At 46.4% G+C, this 27,772-nt stretch overlaps 1 protein-coding gene across 1 annotated transcript in view; it reads right to left on the reverse strand.

Annotated features, from left to right (window-relative positions):
* NT5E (5'-nucleotidase ecto) overlaps positions 1-27,772 on the reverse strand; it is a 48,733-nt gene that overhangs the window by 19,853 nt on the left and 1,108 nt on the right. The window contains exons 2-3 of the mRNA XM_010980261.3: positions 13,134-13,356; positions 8,297-8,485 (exon numbers count right to left, since the gene is read on the reverse strand). Coding sequence (XP_010978563.1) covers positions 8,297-8,485; positions 13,134-13,356 — 412 coding nt within the window. The remainder of the gene's footprint in view (positions 1-8,296; positions 8,486-13,133; positions 13,357-27,772) is intronic.

Raw genomic sequence — 27,772 nt, forward strand, 5'->3', positions numbered from 1 at the left:
CATGTAACTGGAAAAGGCACTCCAGAGTGGGTCTGCGCAATGGGAAATGCCAGGTATTTGTGCTCAGTGAGGGTATGAAGAGCTGATTATCACAAATCATTAGCGTCAAGCACATGGGTGAGCAGGGGAGCATCGGATGCACAGTTCTAATGGGCTTATCTCAGAGAGCCAGAGAACTTCTGGAAACTCTGCTTCCACATCATGACAGAGTATTTGGGAATTTCCTTACAGATGAGCTGTCAAAATGGACAACTGTACGAGTTTCTAGGCTTGGGGGAAATTTATAAACTGAGGACAAGAGAGCTGAGTGAGACAGCCAGGCTGCTTGGGACCAAGTCCTGCACTCCTGGTTTCTTACCTTTTAAAAGTAAGAAGATACATTCGGTCACTTGTGTATTCAGCTCAGATTCTCAATTTTAGTATATATCTCCTATTTTTTTTTTAAGTTTAACACAAATATTAATAATAGTTCAAGTTGTTCAAGTGACCAGATCAAGCCCAAGATGGAGCCGCTCATGCTAAGCTCCCCATCAGCAAACCAGGCGTTACCTCTGCTTCTGTATGGCTCTCTCCTGGTCAGCGCCTGCCCCTGCAGCACACACTCCTCACCAGCTCCAAGACCTCTCTTTGCTCCACCAAAGTGACATGACCCTGCTTTAACCCGTCAGCAGTGCCCAGGGCAACTTCCTTGTTCCCACTCCCTTTGGTCTTTCAGACTCTCTGGCCTCGTATGGCTCTTCTGAGCCCCTTTCCCTCTGCTGGGGGACACGCTGCTCCACCCACGAATCACTGAATAAAAGCCTATTGATCAGTAATCTGTCTCCGGAAAATTTTCTTTTAACAAACCTTAAGATTAATGGTTCAGTTAGAAGGTTTAGAGAGGTTTAAACAATTTTTTTTAATATAAAAGTTAAAACCAACATGACAGAATATCTGACTAAGGGAGAGAAAAAAAATTATCTGTAGTCCTACCACCTTATGGCAATGACCAATATAATTTCTGTGAATTTAACAAAGGATATATGAGCAGCATGTAGATCAATGAAGTTAGAACACTCCTTCACACCATATACAAAAATAAACTCAAAATGGCTTAAAGCCTTAAATATAAGAAAAGACACGATAAATCTCCCAGAAGAAAACATAAGCAAAACATTCTCTGACATAAATCTTAGCAACATTCTCCTAGGACAGTCTACCCAGGCAATAGAAATAAAAGCAAATATTAACAAATGGGATCTAATAAAACTTATAAACTTTTGCACAGAAAAGGAAACTGTAAGCAAAATAAAACAACAAGCTATGGAATGGGAGAAAATATTTGCAAATGATGTGACAGACAAAGGTTTAATTTCCAGAATATATAAACAGTTCATACAACTTGATAACAAACAAACAAACAACCCAATCCAAAAATGGGTAGAAGACCTAAACAAGCAATTCTCCAATGAAGACATACAAATGGCCAGTAGGCACATGTAAAACTGCTCAATTATCAGAGAAATGCAAATCAAAACTATTATGAGATATCACCTCACACTGGTCAGAATGGCCATCATTAAAAAGTCCACAAATGATAAATGCTGGAGAGGCTGTGGAGAAAAGGGAACCCTCCTACATTGCTGGTGAGAATGTAGTTTGTAGTAACCACTATGGAAAACAGTAAGGAGATTCCTCAAAAGACTAGGAATAGACTTACCGGATGACCCAGGAATCCCGCTCCTGGGCATATATCCAGAAGGAATCCTACTTCAGGATTACACCTGCACCCCAATGTTCATAGCAGCAATATTCACAAGAGCCAAGACATGGAAACAGCCTAAATGTCCATCAACAGATGACTGGATAAAGAAGAAGTGGTATATTTATACAATGGAATACTACTGAGCCATAAAAACTGACAACGTAACACCATTTACAGCAACATGGATGCTCCTGGAGAATGTCATTCTAAGTGAAGTAAGCCAGAAAGAGAAAGAAAAATACCACATGAGATCGCTCATATGAGGAATCCAAAAAAAAAAAAAAAAAGAAAGCATAAATACAAAACAGAAATAGACTCACAGACATAGAATACAAACTTGTGGTTGCCAAGGGGGTTGCCAGTAGTGGGAAGGGGCAGACTGGGATTTCAAAATTGTAGAATAGATAAACAAGATTATACTGTATAGCACAGGGAAATATATACAAGATCTTATGGTAGCTCACAGAGAAAAAAATGTGACAATGAATATATATATGTTCATGTATAACTGAAAAATTGTGCTCTACACTGGAATTTGACACATTGTAAAATGATTATAAATCAATAAAAAATGTTAAAAAAAGAATCTTTTTATTTATCAAAGGAAGGCGTGACCCCATAAGTCAGCTAGGATCTATGAGTGTCAGGTGACTACTGTATGGATAATAAATTTTTAGATAGTTGTAAAAGAGAAATTTTTGCATCTTCCTCGTTTTCTTTGAAAATGAAATTGTGTGCATTTCCCTCCCATGTGGCAGAATATTAGAGAACTGACATGTTTGCCTTTGACCTCCTGTGCTCCAGGGCTCCGTCTGTTCACATATTACCTCATTTAGTCTCTGCAACTCTCTGAATAGTCGTGTCACTGTAGCCATTTTTAAAAATAAAAAGCTGAAGCCCAGAGTGGTTAAGTAAGTTGTTCAAGGTCGGACAGCCAGTAGTGACCAACCCCAGGGGAAAACTGGGTCTTTCAGAGTCCAAAGCCCTCTCCACAACCCCACGCTGCTTGCCAGAGGTGGGAGGAACGAGGTGCTTCTCGAAGACCATCGAGGGGCAAGGTTAGGGCAGGACGAACTGTGGCCCCACAAAGAGACCTGACCTGGTGGTTGGAACGGGCTTTTGATTTCACAGTATGTAGCTGGCTCTCAGCTTCCCCAACCACTCACCCCTGCCAAATGACAGGACTGTGTTTTATAGCTGTTCTTTTCACATTTGGGGTCTGGCTCGTCCCACTTTGCCTTGGAAAGCAGTTCCATGACACGTAATTAAAATTGATCAGTGTTTCATGCTTCAAAAATCATTAACCAGAGGCTCTGGCTTTGCTCTGGGAAGGAAGCTGGTGTCAAGGCTGGGGTATGGCTGGAAGCTGACCGACAGTTCCCCAGTAGTAACCCCAGGAAAGAGTGAGTCCCTGTGCCACCAAGGACAGCATCCTTGAAGCTACCGGCCACAACCCTGTCCTTTGGCTGGTTCTCCCAGCTCACTCAATAAACCCACATGTCAGCAGTCCTGTTGATGTTCAGGGAAGTGGTTCTTTGTTGGAGAGTATCTCCCTGTCCTGCGAATGTAGTAAATAGTAAATAACAGGACCATTTTCTTGTTCTAAAATACAAGACTATCTAAAGGACAAGAGTGAAACTTAACGGAGAGATGACTGATGACTGCAAACCACAACAAAGCCCTTTGCCCTCGCTCGCTCACTCTGACAAGGCGGGGGTGGGCTCACCCTGAGCACGGCGCGCGCCTGGCCACCAGCTGCAGCGGGAAGAGCGGCCATTAGGTTTTGAGGTTTTCTTTATACCGTGACCTCCGTTTGTTTTGAGAATAAAATTCCGTGGTCATTAAAATCATTTATGTTTTCTAAGTCCATGAAAAGGCTTGCACTTCATATTCAACAAATGTGTGCCTAAACCAGAAGCAAATCAGGTACTTAAAATAACTGTTCAGATAAGGAAATCTTACTTTTAAAGGAGTTGCATCTGCTGGTGGCATTCACTCAATAATCCTGGGCACCTGTGGTTAAAGAGGAAGGGAAGTGACACCTGAGGGGCTGCAGGGGGGAGGGGGTCCTCAGACATAGGGTTCAGTGAAGCTGCAGGTGGCTCTCAGAGAAATGAAGAGTGAGACAGCCTTAAGATAGGAGGCCAGTGGGGAGTGGGCTTGTGGAGATGCAGCCATTCAGGATGACGACTAGGTTTCAGCCTGCAGTCCCAGAGTGAAGTTGCGGAAATGCAGGTGACAGTCCAGGAGCTGATGGGATCCGGGACTCTGAGCCTTGGGTACTGGGTCAACCATCCATGTAGATCCATGTAGACACTCACCAGGATGAAGGATGGAGTGGAGGGGAAGACCGGAATTTGGGTGCTAAACTCTCGGTGATGCTGGGGAGGGGTTGGAGGCCATCAGATGACAGTGACAAGGAGGGAGACAGTGGAGGGAGGGACAGCCAGGAGGTGAGAGCCTAAAAGCAGTTGGAGGTATAATAAAATCGACCGCTGTAACCTCAGCGTTCTGCCAAGAAGGGTTTTACTTCCCCCAGTTTTGGAAAGTACGCAATCAGGCTGTTTGCACGGATGACTTTCCAGGGACCAGGGTGTGAGAACAGAGGGGATCATAGACTTAACACCTGTCACTCCTTCACTCGGCAGATGCAGAGACTGACGTCTACACTCACTAAGGCCACAGCCAGCAAGATGGGCTCGCATGATCCAAAATTCAGTTAAAATAGTGGGAGGCAAACAGAGACAGAGACAGCATCTTAGGAGCCTGCCTGCCTCCAAAGGTCACACACAGAAGAGTGTCCCTCGCACACCTGCTGCTGCTTTCAACCTGCACTCATTTTACGACTTTTTTCTCCAAAGGCAACAGCATGGACCAGTTTGTAACTCTGGGATTCACTTCCTTCAGAGAAGACGTCTGTGTACCAGCCCTCCTCCTTGCAGCTCTGACGGTCAGCCTGGTCAGGGAAGCCCTCTCCTCTTCATCCCCACAGGAGAGTGGTCAGGCAACACTAGGGTTGTCTGCGTGTACACAGCAGCTGTCATCCAAAGGACCTGCAATGGCCTTCAGTACTTGAAGGGTAACCGTTCATGCACTGTTTTGGTTGTGCCTCAAATAAAGCTGAGCTTTTAAAAATATGGACTAGCTACAATACAATGAAATCTCTGTAGTAGGTGGTCACCAGCATTTAAAATAAAGAACAGAGCAGAAGATAGCTGATGCAATTTAGATTCTCTGTGAAATTTTCATTCAGGTTAGTACGTATGTGTGTGTGGTGGGTCCTCTGTGTGTGTGCTGAAATGGTTCTCAGCAAGATTTAAAATTCCCAAAGATGTATTGTTTTAACCCTGATTTTATTAACCAAATATATTTAACTTCATAGTAATTCCAAAAGCAATTCAACAGAGGTTTTTTTTTTTTTAATTTTTTGTTTGTTTTTTAAGGTTGGGAAAATTTAAACAAGCAAACCTGCCTCATTTCCTACTGTGTCCTGGAATTACCTTTGATTGTTAAGTTCATTCCTCACAATGATGAGTCTCCAAATGGAATATTTTCATGAGAACAAGCTTAATCTTGGTAAGCAATCATGAAATGTGAAATAAATGGCTAAGACTCTACATGTAGTTTTTTTCAGAGACTGTAATTACCTACTTCAAGATTAACGGATAAACAAATGGTAATAACTTTTATCCCCAAATCTTTTTTCCATCCAGTCATTCACCACTCACTAAATTCATCTCCTTAGCGAAAGGCACATACTGTGTTGCAGGACTTTACTGGCTGGAACAAAAGGGACAGGAACCAGAGAACAGGCAGCAGAATTACCGTGAGGCCAGGCCCAGCCCAGCAGGGGGCGCTAACTGATGGCCAGGCACCACGGCTGCGGGTGGTCATGGGGGCTGTGACGAGGGCATCATTCGGAGGGTCTAAAACCCAGTCAAAAGGAACAAGGCGATGGCTTCGGCATCTGAGCGGGGACGTCAGACTCCTTTCACTGCTCACGCACGGTTTTGGTCATACCTGAACGCTGAACTTTTCAAAATATGGCCGGGCTAAAATATGAGGAAATTAAGTAAGTGGGTGATAATGGCACTTAAACAAATGAAATGGTAGAGCAGAAAATATCAGGGTGCATCCCAGGTGCTCTGTGAAAGATTTTGCTCAGTGTGTGGGGGTGTGTGTGGGTGTGAGCGCACGCCAGGTCCTCATGGACAGCGCCTTTCTTACTGTGGATCATAATCAAATGTGTTTGAAACCACTGCTCTAAAGGACTGGGAGTGGGACACAGATACTGAGCTGCCCCCTCGTCCTGGGGGTCTGACACTGCCTCAGAGGGAAGCCAGGGAAAGGCCCCGGGAGGGTGTCCCACCCACAGAGCCGGGACACGACTGACGTAAGACCCACTAGAGCTCTAGCCACGTCCTGAGCCACCGCACCTACACCCATTCGTCATGCACGTCAAGTCACAACGATGCTTTATAATAGACCCTCGTTCTACAGCGGGCGTGATCAGGTGGGGACAGGTGCCCACCCCTAGACAGTGGCCCAGCCCGTCCACACCAGAGTCTTAATCTCTACCCAGTGCTGCCCAGTGACCAGCTGCAGTGGCGTTTTTCCTGGTCTTGGGGCCCTCGGCCCAGCTGGTTCTCCCCGAGTTACTGGAGTGCCTCTCAGCTGTTTGATGGCAGTTTTACCCGCACCGAGATGTTCACATGCCTCTCGGTGTCCCGCCGACCTCGTCACACTCCTGTATCCTCTGCTAGAGACCTGCAGGTATTTGTTCTCATCATTTTACATCCACCTTCTTCATGAGACAGTATATCTCCATGAACGAGCAATGTAAGTGCCTGATCTGTTTTCATCTAGGCTGTTAAAACACAGACCTACTGTGTTTTCTTTCAACATTTTTTTTTACATTGATTTCACAACCACGAACGAGTGTAATCGAGTTTGAAATAAGTCTCTAGCCTGTGTCTACTGAGAGATAAAACACATGTGAAGCAACTGAACACTGAACACTGAGTCCTGAACTGGAGGCCAGCCCAGCCAGCAGACGAGTGCCCAGGGGCCCGTGTCACTGGGCATATCTCGCTGGCGGCAGCTGCCCCTGCACACTGGGACGTGGCTATGCCCCGCTGATACCAAGCTTTCACAGACACCGTCTCAAGTAATTTTCACCACCTTGAGGCACCTGGAGTATTGTCCCTCCCCATTCCGAAGGGAAGCTAGAAGGTTCAGAGAGGGAGTGCCCTCCTCCAGGTCCTTCAATAGAATCAGGAATGAGGACTTCTGATCTGATACTGTGTTTCTTTCTTTTCTTTTTATAACTTGTGTTTCTTCTTCTGATTGCAAAAGCAAGATGCATTCCTTATTTGAAAATACTCAAAGGTTCTAAGAGGGAAGTAAAAATCACCCAAAGGCTCTTCTTCGTGATAAGCTCTTTTAACACATTTGGGCATTTCTTACTGTTTAGGGTATATTTTATTTCTGCTTTTATAAACATAGTATCGCCTTAGACAGCTCAGATGGGGACAGGTGAAGCAGCAACCTCTCCAAGGGGAGGGCTGTTCCCCACCAAAACCTTCTTTCCCGCTGCTGATAAAAGCTGTTGACCAGCCAGACCCTCCTCCTTCCTTTTCCTGAAAATACCTCAAAACTTGAGGAAGCAGTGGTAGGGGAAGGGGCTGTGGTGGGACAGACTCACTGAGCCAGACTCAAAAAAGTTTTGGAACATTATAGGTTTGAATGGAAAAAAAAGAGTTTTTCTAACTAAAACTACATTAGACTAAGGGGGGCAGAGAGAGAGAGAGAGAGAGAGAGAGAGGGAGAGAAAGGCAGAGATGGGGAGGGAGGGAAAGGTGGGGGTAGGAAGAGAAGGGAGGAGGAGAGAGTGCTGGCGGAAGCGTGGACCACGTGACTTCCAGGACACTCACAGTCCTAGGACACAGCAGGGTCAGGGCTTGAGCCCAGAGTCCCAGCTTCTGCTACCTGTGAACCAGCAATCAAATCCTATCACCTTGAGCTGCGTAAACATTTTTATATGACATGTTGCTTTTTTTAAAATTCTTTTTTCTTTTTCTTTTTTTGAAGGGGGAGGTAATTAGGTTTATTTGTTTATTTATTCTTTCAGAGGAGGTGCTGGGGATTGAACCCAGGACCTCATGCATACTAAGCATGCACTCCTGCACTCTACCACTCGAGCTATACCCTCCCTCTGACATGTTGCTTTTTGATGACTTTTGGTTGGGACTTAGTAAACTTTTTGTTATATATTTGTATACGTGTGCCATATATGTATTTATAATATACACACGTGGAATTGACATAATTATAAAACCAAAACATTATTCTTAGTCACGTCTCTGTGTAAGATCTACACGTTACTATTCCAAATGCATCACATATACACACTGCTACATGTATATATTATATAGTACATGTAATATATATTGTATGTTAAATAGCAGTAAAAATAATAACTGTTACAAAAGCAAAAGAGACAAAGCCAGTCATCCCGACGTGCTGGCCCGTCCAACCCCCTGAAGCCGTTACCTGTGTAAAGGAACGTGTTGGAGTGTCCGCCCACCACGACGTCCACGCCCTTCACTTTCTGAGCAATGAGTTTATCCATTTCAAAACCAGAGTGTCCCAGTGCAATGATTTTGTTCACATTTAAAGTTTGCAGCTTATCTACTTCGGGTTGCAATGCAGCAATTTCATCTTCAAATACTAAATTCGTTCCTAAGGAAGAAAATAAATACGAATGGACATTTTAAACAATAATTTTTATTATATTGCTTATTATACAGGCATATCAAGTAACCTCCTAAAGCTTAAATTACTAAGACCAAAACTTTTATAAATTCAAAATTCCTACAAAACCAATAAAAATGCACAGCAACAGCCTCAGTTACACTTCCTTAATGTGGCATTCGTTTAAGGTTGTGGATGGTATTATGTTGCTCAAATTCAATCTCAAACTATGAGGAGGCTTCAGACCAGGAATCTATCTTTTTAAATCTGTTTTTACATTTAGACTTCCCTTATGCCAATGGAGAACTTGTCTGAGCACACAAGCCTGGTGTACTATATGCACGCCAAGTCATTGTGCTGCAAGCCTTAAACTCATGGTGCTGGATGTCAATCACCTTTCAATAAAACTGAAAAAAAAAAAAAAAACAGATTAGCTACTCTATGGTTTTGTTTGCAAGTTCAGGATAATCAGTCTTCATGTTAGCAACTAGTCCTTGAATGCCAGTCTTAAGGTGCAGTCGAGCACTCTGCACTGTCTACTCGACGAGGTTCGCATTAGTGCATCGTCGAGCTCGTATCAGATGGGGATCTCACCCAAGGACAGCTGGCTGGGGGAGTGCGCACATCCTTCCTGGCTGCTTACGCCCTGTGCAGTGGGAACAGCAGCTGGCCCACGGGGGCAGGCTGGTCAGTGAGGTGTGACCGCACAGCCCTGGGCTCCGTGCGCTGCAGGCACATGCTACCTGGTGTGGCCAGACCGCCAGATTCTCCCCGTCTCTGCGGCCAAACCCCAGCACGGCTTGAGGGCTTATGGCTCTTATTGGCACAAAGGTGACCGCAAACACAGACATGCTGCCCTGAAGTCACGTCCAGCAGTCTGTGACTTGGGGCCTTCTAGATGATCTGGATTCCCTTATGCTAATAGCTCAGAACGGTCACTAAAATGAAAACATCAAAACATGAATAAATCTCATAAAGATCCTTCCAAACCCAGGAGTCTGCCATCTCCAGTTTGAAGAATATTCCTCTAAGGAGCTACAAGACTGTAGCTGTGGTGTTTGGGGGTCTCTATGTGTGCCAGTGGGGAACTCTGCAGTCCTTCCCATCAGTCAACCCAGTGTGTGCAAATGAACATGAAAAATAAAGGACACAGCTGATGGCAAAGCCAGGGGGACCCCAGACCGACGGCCTGAAACGGAACAGCTCATGGACGTGTTGGGTGGGACCGGAAGTGCTGTGAGTAACTCACAGGCAACATTTAAAAATTGGGAGTGCTAACAACTTGGCCACCATTGTCTGCCACGAGGACATCACGAATAATCTGCTTCTTGCCAGCCCCGCAGGAAGCCCAGGGCTCCCAGGTCACCCTCAGAGCCATATCACCCTCTCCGTGAGCCTCTCCCTGAATGTCCCTTTAAAAGGACAAGGTGCGCCCTCCCCCATGCCTGCTTCATTTCTCTCGATAGCATTTACCACCTTCTGATGCACCAAACATTTTACTCATGTATTTATTCTCCCACTAAATGTGTGAGCTCCAGTGGGCAGGGCTTTTTGGGGTCAGTATCCCCAGTGCCTAGAAGAGTACTTGGGGGAATGAATGAATGAGTCAGTGAATGAATGTCTGCTAAGACTTTGAGAGAAGCCTACTATCCTCTGCTTCCATGTGGCTGCAAGAAGGAACCAAAAGTTCAGAGAAAGGCCTCTGAGGACAAAGGAACCTATTCTCCTAACACACTGGGAACCTCACAGGATCGGGCATCTCATATAAAGAAAGCAGGGGGGATATTTCAGGATATCATGAGGGGTGTGAGAGGAATTTCATTACGTAGCTAAAACAAATTAAATGTGCTAGAAATACAAAGTCCACCTGTGGGCACCCAGGCCATCAAGACTGAAGGAACGAGGCTGGATTTGGGGCCAGAGACCTGTCAGAGGAGCCGGGCTGCTGGGCCTGTGGTCTTGGAAGCAGCAAGTGTCCCCAGAGGCACTGCTCCACCTGCTGCCCAGCTCCTGCACCGAGTCCCTGCACGATCCAGCCTTTCTCTCCCAGGAGCTGCTGGAAAGAGCTTGGCCCCTTGTGTCATAACCTAGTAAAGAACTAATACGGGGTGCTGTCAGAGTCCCAGCAAGCTGGTCTGATTTCTGGAACCCCCTGTCTCTCTACCCCATCCCTCCCCTTCTGTCTTTCTATTGGTGACTGTTAAGGAAGAGATAATGCTTTTCTCCAAATCATGCTGAACTACTCAGCCGAAGAATCAGTCCTCAGCCTTTTTTTTTTTTTTTTTTGGTTTTTCAGTAAGTAGTTGGGTTTTTATTTTTGGAAAAAAGAAACAGATTTCAAAATGTTCCAAATGGTGTGGTTGGAAAAAAAAAAATTTTTTTTAAATGGAGGTTCTGGGGATTGAACCCAAGATCTTGTGCATGCTAAGCATGTGCTCTACCACCAGGCTATGCCCTCCCCGCCTCTCACCCCACTTTCGAGCTTTTCCTACTTAGAACCTATGCTCCAGGAGACTGAACTACCTGCCACTTTGTGATTGTGGGCCCACACCTCCCTGCTCTCATGTGCGCATTTCAGCAACATTCACTGAGAACTTCCCCTATGGCTGGCACCGAGCAGACCCCAGAGCAGTGAGTGAGACAGACAAGGTCCCCGCCCTCAGGAGCTTGTGTTCTAGCAGGTGACTCTGACCTCAATTCAGGGATGCCCTTGGCCTCAGATGCTTCTCATGCCCTGGAGGCGGCCAAGGAGGGTCTTCCCCAAGCTACCTGACGCCACCCTGACCTGGCTGTCACACCTTCCACTCATCATACCCTCCTTCCTCCCTCCCTGACTTTATGGCTCTCTTAGGCCATTTAATTACATTCTATCTTAAATGAATTCAAAAACCCATGGATGGAACAGAAATTATGGAGACACATAATTATTTAATTACTCAACACATACACAGCTTTAGCAAAAGATCCTCAGCTGGCCTCTCTATTAGGTTCCAGATGTTGATGGAAAGGAGACTCAGCTCTGTCTTCAGGCTGTTCTGGTGGCGCAGGAAGCCAACAGCAAGGGACATATGTGATGGGGGGGGTGTTTTCTGGGGGACCCCAGGGGCCCACAGCAGGGACATCCCACCTGAGGAGGGGGACCTGCAGCAAGGCTGCAGCAACTGGACTGTGTCCCCCCAGCCCCACCCACGTCAGTGACTGGCTCACTCTGTGATCTCCACCCTTGCCTCTTGGCAGGAAGGCCCCAGGTGGCCCAGAGGGACAGCGTCCCCTGAGGGGAAGGTCTGATCAGCCCGAGCAGCATGTCTGCAGGGGGAGGGAAGGACCGAGGTCAGGCCGGGAAGGACGAGAGCAGCTGGAGACTGTAAACCAGGCCCCTCTGATGGGACCACATCCCTTTTAGTTAGAAGAGCACTCCTACAACACTTCAGAAGACGGTGACCGCCCTGTGGCTTCACAATGACCTCAGCAACAGCTCATGACCATGTGCAAAGGCTTGGTCGCCGTGGGACAGATAGCCACCAGGGCCTCCCGTCCCCATCAGTGGAGCGCAGACAGCCACACCCTGCCTCCAAGCCCTGCAGGACCTCTCCGCTCCGGAGCTGCCCAGGCCCAGGTACAGTTGGCCCTTCTCTTGTTTCGGATGCCTGCGTCTATTTTAACAGCAATAAACATATGGCATCTCTAAGTGTTAATTAGATGTCCTTTATCAGTTAGTTCTTAACAAAAACCCTTGTTTCTGGATAACGCTCACTCCAAGTATCCCCTTTTGTTTCAAATACGGAAAGAAAATTGATTTGGATCATTTAGAATAAAACTGTACTTTTTTTTCTCACTGCCAAAGTGCTCCTGTAAAAGTGGCTCAAAAATGTTGCCTGAATGATTTTAGGGTTACACCTGTATGTATGTGTGTGTGTATATATATATAGCTGCTATAAGACATGTATGTAAGACCATTCAGGAACACACACACACACACACACACACACGTGTATATTTCCCAGAAAGCCAGGTACAACAAAGTCATTAAAACTACAAGAGATAAATAACGAAAAGGGAGACAGGAGAGTTAACTAGACATGTAATAATCATACTAGAAAAGGAAAGATGGGGGTGGGTAGAGCTCAGTGGTAGAGCACATGCTTGGCATGAAAGAGGTCCTGGGTTCAATCCCCAGCACCTCCATTAAATAAATAAAGAAATAAACCTAATTACCCCTACCCACCAAAAAAAAAGGGGAAAGATGAAGTAAACTGAGGTAAAACCCTAGTTCTGGGTGCCCTGGCTCCGAGGGCAGGAGGGCGGCAGTCACACGGCTCTTGTTCTCCAGCCAGTGACTGCACTGCTCAGCAATGGGTACAGAAGGCCCTCCTGTCCAATTCTGAATGTGCTGAGTTGAACTAAGATGCCGTTTATCTCCACAAAGAAGTTTGCTGAGCAGAGGAGCGAATGCCTTTAAGAAGTGGCTCAGGACAACGTGGCAATCTCTGCACTGATTTTTCAACGTCATCCTAAGTCCCCGGGTGTCCAGCACCACACATGTTCCTACGACGACTCACGGTCCATAAAAACAATGCCAAGCTCTGATTTAGTGCATCTGTTTTTAAGCAGCAAGTGCTGTAAAAGAAGAGAATACCTGGATTTGAGAGAAAGGGGGTTTCTTTTGAAGTGTAGCCAACAATCCCCACAACTTCATCACCAACACGAAGAATTTTATACGGCGAATAAAGTCCTGATATTCGAGATGCTAGCGGCCCCTTGGCTTTAATGTTTGCACTCAGAATTGGAAATTTGGCCTCTTTGAGGAGTGGCTCAATCAGTCCTTCTACACCATTATCAAATTCATGATTTCCCAGTGCCTAATGGAAAGGGAAAAGAGAAAAAGAATTAGGTACTCTGGGACTGCCAATACAAGCATACTTTAAAGAATATTACCTTGGTCCAGGGCTCCCAAACCTGGCAGAGCCCTAGGAGGTGACTGTGTGACCCCTGAGATTTTACTTTGGGGCCCCGGGGTTGGGCCCAGGGGCAGCCAGATCATCAGGCTGGTTTGAGAATTGTCCCCAGACCCCGTGCCACCTACTAGGCTGGCATCAATGTGCATAGGCGTCGCCTGGAGACCTGGCCAGATGTCCGCTGTCCTGTCACCCCCAGATCTGGGGCAGGGTTGAGCGCCTGCATTTACCAGGCTCTGCCCAGTCCTCCTATACTCTGTTGTCTCTCATAAGCTTGCATTTCAATCCAGCAACCCCATTGTTCCAACCACCATCTGAAGGGGAGAAGCGGCGCGGTGGGGTGGGTGATTGACAGACGCCAGAGGCTTTCCTTTCCCCTCAAGGCTCCATAGCACGCCAGAGGCTTTCCTTTCCCCTCAAGGCTCCATAGCACCTCCTGGGTCATGATGTCCTGCGTTTCCCGCGTTCCCACAATCCTTTCTTCCCAAGCACTCTATGTTCCTCTATTTGTCTGGGAAGGTGAGGACCCCCTGGGGCAAACAGATTTGACAGCAGGACATTGGTTTCCACCTCCCGTCAGTTCTGGGCTCCCTTGTGTTTCATCCCCAGCAGCTTCACATCCAAGGACGAGCAGGATGGTGAAATCATCCCTGGCCTTTGTGGGGTTTGGACTCGCTCTGAGCTGGATGTTGGGAGGAGCTGGCACACTGTAAGGCAACCCCTGCTCCCACCTTCTTTACTCGCTCCTGTCCCTCACTGCTCTGGGACCATCTAGGAGGGAAAACAGTTGCTCTGACATCTGGCATGGCAGCCACCTCCTCAAAAGCCTTCCACTCCCTCGTCCCCCTGGGGGCCTCCTGGAAGACGCCCAGCTCTCCTGGGCCCCCACCCACTTGCTCTGGCTGCAAGGCTGGTTTGCTAACTTAGTGCGTAGGCCAGCGAGTTTCAGACCTTCTAACTACCACACCGGGTTTTGCTTCACTTGGAGGCTCATCCAGGAACGGGCCTGGAAGTGCTGGCTGGTGACCCCTCTGCCCAAACTAGGCCCCCGGATGCTCTTACTGCTCCCTGAGCCACCGTGCATCCCTCCACCTCCGCCCTGCTCCGCAGGCAGCCCGGTACCTGTGCTCAAAGGACCGTGTACACATGTACACAGAGAAAGCAGCACAGTGTCTTCATGTGCCCACATGCCTGCCTTCCTGATTAAACTCAGAATTTCTGAGTTTGCCAACCCCCATCCCTGAACAAATGCGCATTTTTACTTCTTCCTCTTACCTAACTGCTTCCCCCTAAAAGGCTGACCTAGCTAAAGGTTCTCCCAGTCTTGGGTGATGCTCTTTTTCTCGTCTGTTCTTAGAACACCATGGTTTCTTCCTATGGTGAAAGAAGTCTGCCTTATGAGATTACAATGACTTTCTGGTTTAACTGTAAAGCTTTTTTTTTTTTAAATGAATGTTTCTACAGCCCTTCATGAAAGATCACCCAGCGTGTCGGCCGCCTTGCACTTAACCAAAAGCATGATATTGCTTCTGTGGCACAGAGCAACAGCTGTACTCAGTGTTTTCATTTCTTTGGCTTTCTTGGGATCTCCTCCTTGGACTGGAGTGTCACACCCTCGAGGTGGTGACCTCAGCTGCCTTTTGACCTCTCTGCCGGGTGGGGAGAGGAGCCCCGATCTGGGTGCTCAACGCTGTGCATGGACTGGCTGAATGATCTCACTCACACACACGCCTTCCACCCCAAACTGAACATCTGCATCCCTGACCTTTCTGCTGACTCTGCACCTTTATGTCCCACAGCCACAGGGCACCGCCCCTGCCTTCGCCCCCAGCAGTTACATTTTAAATCTCTGTAATTTAAGAGACTTGCAAAATGACCTTCTTCAGTTATCTCCAACACTAGGATTGTAGGAATACAATGAAAGTGTCTGGCTTAGCCCCAGCTCCTGACCTTCACTGCTTCCTTTGTTCAGGAGAAGTCTAAATACTAACTAGGATAAATTGGTAGTTTGCGATTTGCAGATATTAACTACTATGTATAAAATAAACAGCAAAGTCCTACTGTATAGCACAGGGACCTTCATACATTCACTACCTTATAACAGCCTATAATGAAAAAGAACATAAAAAATATTCACATACATGTGTATAAATGAATCACTATGCTGTACACCAGAAATTAACACATTGTAAACCGACTATACTTCAATAAAAACAACAGAAAACAAAACTGAACCAAACCAAACCAAACCTGATGATCTTCTATGAAAGAAACTTTCATGGAAAACAATATGGAGATTCCTCAAAAGCCTAAAAATAGACTTACTATATGATCCAGCAATCCCACTTTTGGGCATATATCAAGACAGAACCTTAATGCAGAAAGATATGTGCACCCCAATATTCATAGCAGCACTATTTCAATAGCCAAGACATGGAAACAACCTAAATGTCCATAGACAGATGACTGGATAAAGAAGTTGTGGTGTATTTATACAATGGACTACTACTCAGCCATAAAAAATAAAATGCCATTTACAGCAATATGGATGGACTTAGAGATTGTCATTCTAAATGAAGTAAGTCAGAAAGAGAAAGAAAAATGCCATATGATATCACTTATACGTGGAATCTAAAAAGAAGACAAATGAACTTATTTACAAAACAGAAACAGATTCACAGACATAGAAGACAAACTTATGGTTGCCAGGGTGGGAAGGGGGTGGGAAGGGATAAATTGGGAGTTCAAGATTTTCAGATACTAATATGTATAAAATAGGTAGACAAATTCATACTGTACAGCACAGGGAACTACATTCAGTATCTTGTAGTAGCTTATGGTGAAAAAGAATATGAAAATGAATATATGTATGTTCATATATGATTGAAGCATTGTGCTGTATGCCAGAAATTGACACAAAATTGTAAACTGACTATACTTCAATTATATATATATGTGTGTGTGTGTGTGTGCATATATATAAAGAAATTTCCACATTCTCCATCTAGCCCAGCCCAGTATTTCTGACCAACCAAACACTTTAAAGCTAAAAACAAATGAAAACGTAAAGACAAGAGATCTGCTTCTTCTGTGACTCAAAATCCTGTTGTTGTTAAATGAGCTCTCCCTTCTGCAGGTATTTGTTAATATTTACATTTGATGTATTTTATTTGTGCAAGTCTAGTGGCTTTGGAGAAGCTCTCTGTTGACTAAGGAGAGGACCCAGGAGACTTTTCCAGTCATATGAGTCAGCAATGGAAGCATGAAGATATTCTGAGATTTCTGTCTCCAAGTTTCTTGTTTTGATTTGTAGAAACACCCTGCACTTAGAAGTGAGGGAAAGCTTGTGTTAGCAGACACTGGTTTGTAATTCTCATGAATTCTGAATCCAGGACAAAGTCTAACTTCCTTTGGGGATAAGCAATTTTCTTACTTGGACCAATTTTCAGCTGCTTTATGAGGTGATCACAACTGTATTGATTTATTTAATTCCATTGCACTGTACACTAAAGAGAATTTAACATTCAACTACCATCTTTTTGATACCAAAGGAAAAGGAAGGTTCCTAGGATCCATCCAAGTTGAAGTGCAAACAAATACACGAGGTCATAATGCCACACCCCGCCCCTTCCTTTACCCAGGGCAGATGTCTGTTCACTGATGGGAGTCAGTGTTTCCCACTGAGGCTGGACTGAACCTCAAAACCCTTTCTGTCCTGGCCCTGCAGGAAGTCACTGTCAGTCAACTTGAGATGAAACTGTTTTTCATGCTCATGCTAATAATTAAGAGTATGGAATCCACGGGCTTCTAACAGCAGTAAGATACATCTTCAGTGAGCACCACAGGCTAGAGGCAACACTTTCAAATCCTTTCTGACGTTTCTCTCTTTGCCATGTTTGTTCCGCAAATGGCGTGGATGCGATCTACAACTGAATTCAGCCGTCAGCTGACACGCTGTGGCCTGACCACACAGTCCTCCGAGGCCACGTGCCCACTTCCAGGTGTTTTCTTTCCCAAAGCTCTTCCTAGGAGCAGCTGCCGTCTCCCCTCATTTACTCCCTTCACCCATTAAAAAAACGCTGCCAGTGGTATCAGTGGATGAATGAACAGAAGAAATAATAAGGACACTCCACAGGGTGAGAGTAGGAGAAACGTGCAGGCATTTGGCCTGGGAGTGGGTGGGCTGCTGGCTGACGCAGGGAGGAGGACCAAGGCCTGAACCCTGGTGCTGCTACTCATCTGTCGTCTGCAGGAGGGAACGCGGAAGCCAGCGGCCATCCGGTGGCCTTCTATGAAGGCCTCTTATTATTCCGGAACATTTTGTTTTTATGGAGAAATCTACTTGCTGACTTCGCCAGTGACAGTCGATTGATCAAAGCAATTTCTCTCCCTGTTATGAAATAGTCTGCAGTAATCAGCCCCTGTAATAGAAAAGAACAAATCTGACTCCCTGTTAGATCTGTTTCTTTGGCTTTAACCCTGTGCCCCGTTTTCTAGGCTTAATCTTGCTAGCTCTGCACCTTTTGTAAGAGTGTTGCCTTTAGCCTGAAATATGCAGGAGAGCCTATTCTCAAGGCTCTGACCCTTAAGGATGTTAACACTTTTGCACTTACATAAAGATAACAAGTTGCAGAATAGAAAATAACATTTGTTTTATTAGAGGTTTTACAGGGGCACCATGACCTGATCCACCTGGACAGCTGCAAGAACAAAAAATTCCAACACCAAGAAGTCTGCAACAACCAACCACACCTCCTCCCTTTTTTAGTATAAAAGGAGCATGAATTCTGACTTGGGGAAGATGGTTCTCCAGGACATTATGCTGCCATCTTCTTGGCCTCTCGGCTTTCCGAATAAGTTCGCTATTCCTTGCACCTCATCTCCCGATTTACTGGCCTGTTGTGTGGCGAGCAGAACAAGTTTGGACTTCCTAATACCCCCATAATCCATTTAAAATGTACCAGGGCAAATGCTCAGTAAATATTTACTGAATGAATGAACAAGTAAATAAATCATTGGTGAAGGGGATAAAAAAAGAATTGTTCCTAAGGTTGGGGTTATTGGTCCTCAGATCCTGGGCCAGTGGCCGCCGGCAGCCTCTTCCCTGTAACCTAGAAATCCGGATACCAAACTGGCAAAGAGTTTCTATACCGAAAGCCTCTGATGAGTGGACACAGTAGCCACGGAGTGATACTTTTAGCAGGAAACAGAGCCACAAAAGGCAAGCAAGCAGTAAAGCCCCAGAAGTGAGAGAGACTCCCAGGCCAAGAACCTGCTAGGCCTCCCCAGATAATTAACCTGTGAGGTGGTCACGGTGGCTCAGCTCCGACGAGCCCCTGATGCAGCACCCTTGGTTAGTCTGCTGCGACCTGCAGCAGAATTTTTACTCCAGCGTTACCAGAAAATTTAGATTTCCCCCCAAGCTTGAAAATGACCCTTCCCTCCCTTCTCCCCCCATTTCAGGCCTGCCTGGTTTCAACCCAGGCAAGGTGGGTTTCAGACACTGAAAATGGGCCCATGGAGTTGCGGTGGGGGCGGGGGTGGGGCCATGGGGCAGAGGCCTGGGCCCCCTTGCCCGTTGCCTGTTTTAGGAGACGCTACATGGAGGTGCCTGGGAGTGACGTGCTTGCTAAAAGGAATGTTCACATACTGAGGCAGGGGGAAGTCATTTTGGCTCATACATGAGTTAACCTGAATTTTATGCTTACTAAAATGGCCTGTTTTGTGGCCGATAAAACATACATTGTGTATCTGATCTAATTATTAAAGAAAAGGCTGTATTGATCAGAAGTAAAAAAATGTCCATGTTAAAAATAAGCATTAAATGCCCCTCTTCCTGGAGTGCCAGTGCTGGTCCTACCTTCCCAGGTGCCAGGGTCATACTAACTCACTGTGTATGTGCTGGTCTTTTTCTTTTTTTAAACCTTCATTTTTAAATAAAGAAATGGACCCCTGGCTTATCTAATGTTCTTTGCTCTGACAAGATATAAAATGTGCTGAAAACCCTGCTTCTCCGGAGCAGTTTTTCAGAGTAATCTGGGAAGCTGGCTTCTGGGATAGTCCTTGGTTTGGCTCAAATAAAACTCTTTTCTCTTCTTATCATTGATTGTTTATTGATTCTGTTTGTCGAGATGCTCACTGACCTCTCCCCACGCTCCCCAGGGTTCCCCCCTCCCCACTATCTGCTGCCAGGGAGTCCATGGCCAGGTTGACCACCAGTAGGACACATGCCCTCAGTAACTGTGCAGGAGACACTGGTGAGGATGCAGTGGTCCCAGGTGCTGGAAAAGAGCAACACCCAGTACAGCACCTGGGCAGCCCTCCCCTCCTCGGGCCTCCCCTCATGGCTAACCAGCCCGAAACCCTGCTGCTTCTACTCTTTCATCAGCCCTCCAGAGGGCCCCTCCTCCGCGCACTCCCACTGCCTCATCACTTCTTACCCAGACCTTTCCAGAGTCTTCTGGCCAGTCTCCTGGCCACCAGGCTCACATACCTCCTGCCCACTCACCTCCGGCCGCCAGAATGCACGTCCCCCAAACCCCCACCCGACGGCTTCTAACCCTGCCAGCAGCAGGAGTCTCTCCAAGGCTCCCACTTCCCACCGAAATCCCAGTCCGTACTCCTTAGATATCATGAGAGCCCCTCCCTGATCTCCCTGAGCTGCCTCATTTTTCCTACTGAACTAGAAGCCCTCAGTTCCAGGAACATTAAAGCACCCACGTGCAGTGAGCTGTCTTAGACGCAGCTCAAGTGTGACTTCCGTGAGAAGCCTTCCATGGTGCCTCGACCACAGACGCCCCTCCTGTGGCATCCGTCACACCTGGCTGCCACCGTCTGTTCACACATCTTTCTCCGGGAGGCAGGAGTGGTGTCCACCATCCTTGGTGACACCAAAGCGCCTGGCACCAACACCCAGCAGACGTGTACTAAATGAATAATAAAACCACCCACCCCACCTGCTTCTTTAATGGGCTCTGTTTTACTCTGTGATTTATTATGTGAACCATTAAAATGTTTTACGAGAAGGCAATATTTAAAAACACACTTGGAAAACAGTAGTTAAGCAACAGCTTAGTTGTAAAATTGGGGAAACCAAATTGCTTGGAAGTAGGTGACCAACCAATGAGCTTGGAAGCTCAGCCAAATGCATCACGATTCACGGCCTGGGTCTCTTATTTCATGTCCCACGTTTTAATTTGTATTTCCACTAATATCTTATTGGCATTTATTTGTGACTAGAACAGATTTTTAAAAACAGGTTTTTGAACTGTTCAGCATCTTGTGTGTGTACACGTGACCATTATATAAATGTCATGATGCCAGTTAGGGATAAAATGGAACTTGCTGAAGTCTCTTTCTGTCGGAAATCTGCCAGGAAGACCAGCTCCCTGGCCTACCAAAGGGTACCTATACAGTCTCTGAATTAGAAAGTGGACATTTCATAGCTCCAGGTTTGTACACAAAGGGCTGTGAAAATTACAAGTGAATTTGACATAAGGGAATTTCAAGAAAGAGAAAAATGTTTTAAAGACAAAAAACATGACAAAAAATATTGATAGTTAAGACTTCCATGCAACGTGGTCAGGCCCTGTTCACACATGAGCTCATTCAATCCTTACTATGCTATGAGGTAGGCGTTATTATTTGTCCTTTACAGAGATGGGGAAACTGGGGCAAGGGGCTTCCACAACCAGCAAGTGGCAGAGCCGATATGAGCAAAGCAAGGCTTTAGCATTCGGGACCTTAACTTTCCTGCCAAACTGCTGCTAATGCAACCATCCGGAAGGGATGAGCATCATTCAGCAACTCACGAGTTTCTTCCAGGGTTAGAATGCCAAGTAACAAGACCCTGGTCCTCCTTGGGAAGGGTAGGGCAGACAGGGGGCGAGTGTGACATAAAAACATCCCTCTATGCTTCTGTAAAGCAAGTGGGAACCCCAGGGGGCGGGGGCGTGCATGAGAAGCCTGGTAAGGATAGCACACCCTGCTAGTTAAGGAGGGACAGGGCTCCAAGTGTGAGCTTCACCTCCATGGCGCTGGGCAGGGGAAACTCAGGGGCAAATGACATTCAGCTGTATTCACAGACGAGGGAATGAGACAGTTAAAAATGTCCCAAGTGAAGACAAGAAGCTTAAACCTGCGTAGAAGAAAAACAAAGGAAAGAAGAATTGATTTAAGAGCAGTGCAGTATGCACAGTACAGAAGGAAAGAATTTGTTTTAATCCACAGGAATCAACTGTAATAACGTCAGAAAGCCAGATGTCAAGAAGTCTGCAACACATGACTTTAGTTAGTCATTTACACCCTAGCTCATCCCACGAAGGGCTGGAGGCAGCAGTACACCCTGCAATTTAAGGGCTAGGAGAGAACCTGGACTATTACACATGGGGCTTAGATGCCAGTCACTCAGGGCCAGCGATAACCGGAAGAGGGGAGGATTCCAAGTTAGGTTTGGTTTGGTTGCTACATTTCTGGCATTGTGGCTGCTTCTGGCGCTGGGTTTTGATCCACATCCCCCGTCTCAGACCCTGGCAGGTGGATGAGGTGGTCTGACTGAATGGCAGAAAAGATCCCTGGGCTCAACCCAGCTCATCCACACCTTAATGTTTGTTAAATGAATGAACAAGTGTTGAAGAAAGGACTTCACATACACTGTATCAGATGGAGAAATTTACAAACTCTCCCGACAGCAAAATACCCTTATCAGTGTAACATGTAGAATTACTTGCTCAACTAATTGGATTCCAGGCAGATTTAACTACATCTCTGAGGAGGCAGAGGGCTCCAGCTAATGTTAGGATTCTATACAGAACCAATGATTCAGGTGAGGGAAAGAAGTGTAAGAGGATTTTTGTGCTAAAGAACACAAACAAGGAACGTGTTTACACAGCATTTAGTCATATTTGTGAGTGAAGTGGGGCGAGCTGCCAATCTGCTGCGTGGTTTGTTTGGTTCTTTCCCATTTTCAGTTAAGGAAACACAGATGCTCAGACAAGATGAGCTCAGATTACTTCCTCCCCTCTGTGCCTGAGGCTGGTCTCACCCAGCCCAGCTCTGGTGTGGAACTCAGACTGGAAGAGAGGAAGCAGAGGGCCCGGGCCCACAGCCACGGGATGAGGTGGTGGTGCTCACGTCACTGATGCACGGGGAGCCACAATCCACTAGGCTCGCACAACTTCCGAGGTCTGAGGTCTAGAATTAACTACTAGCTTTCTTTGCTTTTAAAAAAGAATACCACTACCATCAGATAACTCTTTCAAGCTTTCTAAACCAGCACTGCTAATCTGTCTTCCTGGAACATCGCTGCTTTGTTACTGAAGATAAAGTAATTCAGAGTTTCTTTGATATGAGAGACTTTGTAAGGACTTGAACATAAAGTGACTTCTCTTTGCTTAGAGGTTGCTTGTTTCAGGGGGATGGGGGAGAGGAAACAGATCCCCTACCAATTTGGACATATATGGTACCTGACCTTTGTCTTCTGCAGACCAGATCTTTAGCTCGAGAATCCCTCTGCACAGATGTTAGAATTTTAGTTATTTTTTGCTTTTCTTTGCTTTGCTTCTTAACCCCTGCCTCCTTCATAGGTCTTCCCCAGCCTATGTGGTTAAAAAGGGCTCAAATGCACATGGTCCCCTCTACTGAACAGTAAGTTTAAGCTGACCTGGCAGGTCTTGGTCACTGCCCACAGCACTTAGCACTGAGCCTGGCGCAGCTGGTGCCTAGCAAATATGTGTGGACCGAATGAATAAATACCTCAAAGACAACAGGCTTGAAACTGGGCTCATCACCCTCCCATTCTGGCCACCATTTTCCCTTTCTCAGAGAGCAACCCTCTACCCCAAATCCTGGGAAGCTCTTTGGAAACAGTGGCTGACTGGAGGCCCCTGGGAACAGACCCAAGCCATCTGTCCATAAGGGAACAGCGGCCACAAAAGGAACCGTGAAGGAGAAATGAGAGCGTCGTCAAGCAAATTTAGGACTTGTGTGTAAAATTAAGTCCTGGGATAAACCGAGCTATGTTGGCTGATTAGAAGCAAGACAGATGGCTGGGCAGGGGCTGAGGTGCTGAGAAATGACAGGGACAGACCACCATCTCCAATTCCCCTGTTTAACTCACATAGCTTGGAAGATCCAAGAAGTGAAAGCTGTGTATCCTGACGTCCTGTCCAGACCTCTTTCCACTGCTCCTGTTTTTCACGCCTCACAGGGTCCAGTCCAGTCCAGGAAGCCCAGCAAAAGCCTTAAGATGGCATTTTTGTGCCAGAAATAGTAGGCTTCAGCTGTCAGCGGGTAAGCTTAAATAGAAGAATCTGTACTCCTGAGGTGTAGCGTCAAACACTGCTGACTCCCCGGTGTCCGTGGCTTGAACCCTCTTAGTCATCTTTTGATTATACCCTGCCCTGAGCCACCCCTGCCAACAGAAGGTGAGCCCAGCCAGCACTGACTGACCCCTGACCAAGGGCCAGCGCAGTGCAAAGCACTTCACGTACATTACCTCCTTTAACCCCACAACTGCCTATGGGGGGAAGACTGCCATCACACCCATCTTCTCCACGTGGAAAGGAAGGCTTCACGGGATTAAAGCACCTGCTCACGGTCCACAGATTTGAAGTGGCAGAGAGGGGACTTGATCCCAGACAGTCACCCCCAAGTTCACCCTCACAGCCCGGTGCTGCACTGCCTGCTTACTGAAACTGGTCCCGGGGGAGTCAGCCTTTCTTTCTCCATCACCATGGTTCTGAAACAGAGTCCCCCTAAAAGTGAGTTCCCTTACCGAGTTGATGATTAACGTCCCCATTAAAGACTTTATTCCCTTTCTCCTCCTCCCTGACCTCAACCTCGTGCTAAGGAAACAATCACCAACCAGAGTCAGATCGCTACTGTCCACATCTTCATTAACATACCGACTCAGGTTCTCCCAACAGGCTCCCGGGCTACCTGGCCAGAACTGTAAACTGGAGACATCCTGACTCCTGAAACTGAGATTAAGAAATGTCACAAGATGATGATTAATCCCAGCCTCTTTGTTCTTCTCCTTTAAAAACACCCCCAACTCAAAGACCAAGCTGGAGTCGATCTGAGGCTTGTCTCCTACTCCCTTGCTTGGCGCCCTGCAATAAATCTGTACTTTGATGCAAACTCCTGCTGTCAGAGTTCAGCTTTCTGCACCATGGGCACATGGGCACTTTGCCCTGTTACATTCAGTCCTCATCATCTCCCGCCTAGACCACTGCTCAGCCTCTTCTCACAGCCTCTTCTCTAGTATCTTCACCATTCCATCCATTTCTGCTCATCTTCCAAAACCGTGATTTCCCTCTGTGGGAATCAATTTTCCATCAATGTTCCAATTCTCTGCGGTTATCAACTGGGTGTCCAACAATTCAATTCAATTCAATGTCCACCTGGAGTGAGCCTCAGATCCCAGAAATCATGAGCTCAGAGCCACAGGCCTGCCCCTACTTCAGATGCCAGTTGCAAGATTTGGGTTACTTGTACTTCTGAAACACCAGCTATAAATCAGGGATTCCCACAAGCTCCTCCACAGGTTTGATAATTTGCTAGAATGACTCACAGAACTCAGGAAGGTACTTTGGTTACTATTATGGGTGTATTATGAGGATACAACTCAGGAACAGCCAAATGGAAGACATGCACAGGACAAGGTGTGCAGGTAGGGGACGCACAGAGCTTCCACGTCCTCTCCAGGTGCACCATCCTCCCAGCATGTCAATGTGTTCACAAACCCAAAAGCTCTCTGAATCCCATCATTTAGGTGTTTTTATGGAGGTTTCATCATATTGACGTGATTGATCAAATCATCAGCCTTTGGTAATTAACTCAATCTCTAGGCCCCCTCCTCTCTCCTCCTCCCCTGTGGTCAAAAGTTCATACCCTCTCATCATGGCTTGGTCTTTCAGGCCACCAGCCCTTATTCGGAAGCTGCCTAGGGTCCCCAGATATTAATCACCTCATTAATACACAGAAGCCACTCATTACTCATGAGATTTTGAGAGTTTTGGGAGCTGTGTGCCACCTGTGTGCTGGAGACAAAGACAAAATATTTATTTTTTATTAACCACAGTGGCCGTCTACTCAGAAACCTCCAGTGGCTTCCCATGACAACAGAGAAGAGCCCATGCTTCTCAGGGTGGCCTGTAAACTGTATACAACCTCATCTCCCCTGATTCCTGGTCCACCTTGCAGATTCCTGCCTCTGCATCTTTGCCTCATCCTTGTGCCCCTTCACTGAATCGAAGCTGAATCAAAACACTTCTTAGGATGCCATTTGTTTAGAGATGTGAGGAACCTCAGGTTTTACAGATGAGGAACTGGTCATCCAGACAGGTGAATGGCACAGCCCCCGATCATGCCAGTAACCCGCCAAACTCACACAGTGAGTGCAGCCATGCCATCTTCCTGTGCCTCCACCAACACAGCTACACCAACCAGGGGCTTCTGACGTCCGCCCTCTAGAATTCTCTGCCTAGCAGCTGGGGGTCTCTAGGCTTGGCCTGGGGCTCCAGAACTGTCAGAAGTGTGCCAGCAGCTCCCCTTGGGACATGGAGGTCCAGAAGGTCTACACCTCCTCAAAGACTCCTGTTCTCGAGAACTCCTGCGGTTGAACTACATTCTAGCAGCTTCCTCTTTGCCCTCCATACCTGCACGTCCTTAGATGTGGCTCCTCTAACCAGGTCGTTTCTAGAGAACTGGAGATGCCTTTCTACAACTGTTTTCCACCCTGATCTAAATCTCCAGCTTCTTGGGAGTCCAGATGCGGCGGCGGGTGGGTGGGAAGGGGGGAATGTTAACAGCAGAACAGCAATCAGTTCCCTGAGAGCAGTATAAGCAAAATGTCACTGGAAAAAAAAAATCTCTTTAAAACAAGAATATGGCAGAGCTTTATTGTATGCTAAAGCCTCACAAGAACTAGGGTTTAATGCAGGTCAAATCATGTTTGTCAAACCCCAGAAGGGCACAGAGTAATAAGCTATCAGGAACCTGGCTATCAGCCTTACTGTTGGCTCTCTTCCCATTCTGTACCCCCTGCCAACATTATATAGTCGCCTATTTTTCTCAGGCCCCAGTCCAATTATTTTTAGTGAAATTTAAAAGACAGTAATTCAATAAAAAATATTCTAAACATTTCCCAGTGGTGATGGGTTGTAACTTGCAGCAGACTACTTCAGCTTCACCCAGGGTCCTGTCATAACACTTGATATGACAATTAACATCATGAACTTAATTTGACTTAAAGAGGAAAATATTTGGGAAAATTAGGAATTATCCTTTTTTTTTTCCCCACCAAAAGGAGCCTACACAACTGTGGAGAAAACAGTGTCACAAAAAGTTTAGAAAGTTGTGGTTTGTATATGAAAACAAACTCGTGTAAGGTTTATTCTGCCCTCTCGGGAGGGGGAATGCAGACACAGGCTAGTAACAATCCAATTTTATAAATATTTATTCTGTCATCACCTAGGACAGAGCATCGGGCAGGTTGACCTGTGGAAATAAGAATGCCTGAGGCCACACAGAATTCTTGAGACCCGTGATTCTTTTGTGGAGTCCAGATGCTGGTAAGCCCGCAGATAAACTCTAGGGCTCAGGGATCCCTTTGAATTGCTGCTGCTTTGAGCGCTCCTGATAACTTTAAAACCAACAATCACAATGGAGCGGAGTTCACTGCCCTTCACACATCTTTCTTGGGAAAAACCCCCAAGACTAAACAACTCTACCCTTTTATCTTTTCCTGTCCTCCTCTCTCCAAGTTTCCAGGGGAAAAATACGCTTCGTGCATTGCTGAATTCTGTGCTCCTGTCACACAAAGTGTGCTGTTAGCCTTCTGTATCCCAGCCTGGACCTCCCCGCTGTCCACTTCCACGCCCATGGACTCCACAGATTTCCCTGGCCGCTTGCTCTGTTCTTCTTCTAAAGCCCCTAGCATTTCCTGTCCCCAGTTTCTCCACAGAATCCCTTCACTCTCGGATTTTACACAAGGTTAAACCTGGGTGGTAGTTTGATTTACAAACAGCAAACACACACTCTCTCTCTGTTTTGATCATACTTGTTTATTACTGTGTAGCTCTTCTCTGTTCCTCTTCCAGAATTTAGTCCAATAAATAAGGCACCACCTTTAAAAGAGCACTGGGGAACATGGACTTAAACTCTCGCACATGTTTTAAGAGCCTCTCATCTCTTAAATTGGACTCTCTTCCTAAATTTCTGCTGCCAAACTGGTTTTATTGAAATCCTTTGAAACCCAGTGTTCTCAGCATTTTGGTCCTCTCTGGAAGTTCCTCCCTCCCTCCCTCCCTCTCTCTTT

The sequence above is a fragment of the Camelus dromedarius genome, chromosome 6, assembly GCF_036321535.1.
Source record: "Camelus dromedarius isolate mCamDro1 chromosome 6, mCamDro1.pat, whole genome shotgun sequence".
In the NCBI taxonomy this organism is placed as follows: Eukaryota; Metazoa; Chordata; class Mammalia; order Artiodactyla; family Camelidae; genus Camelus; species Camelus dromedarius.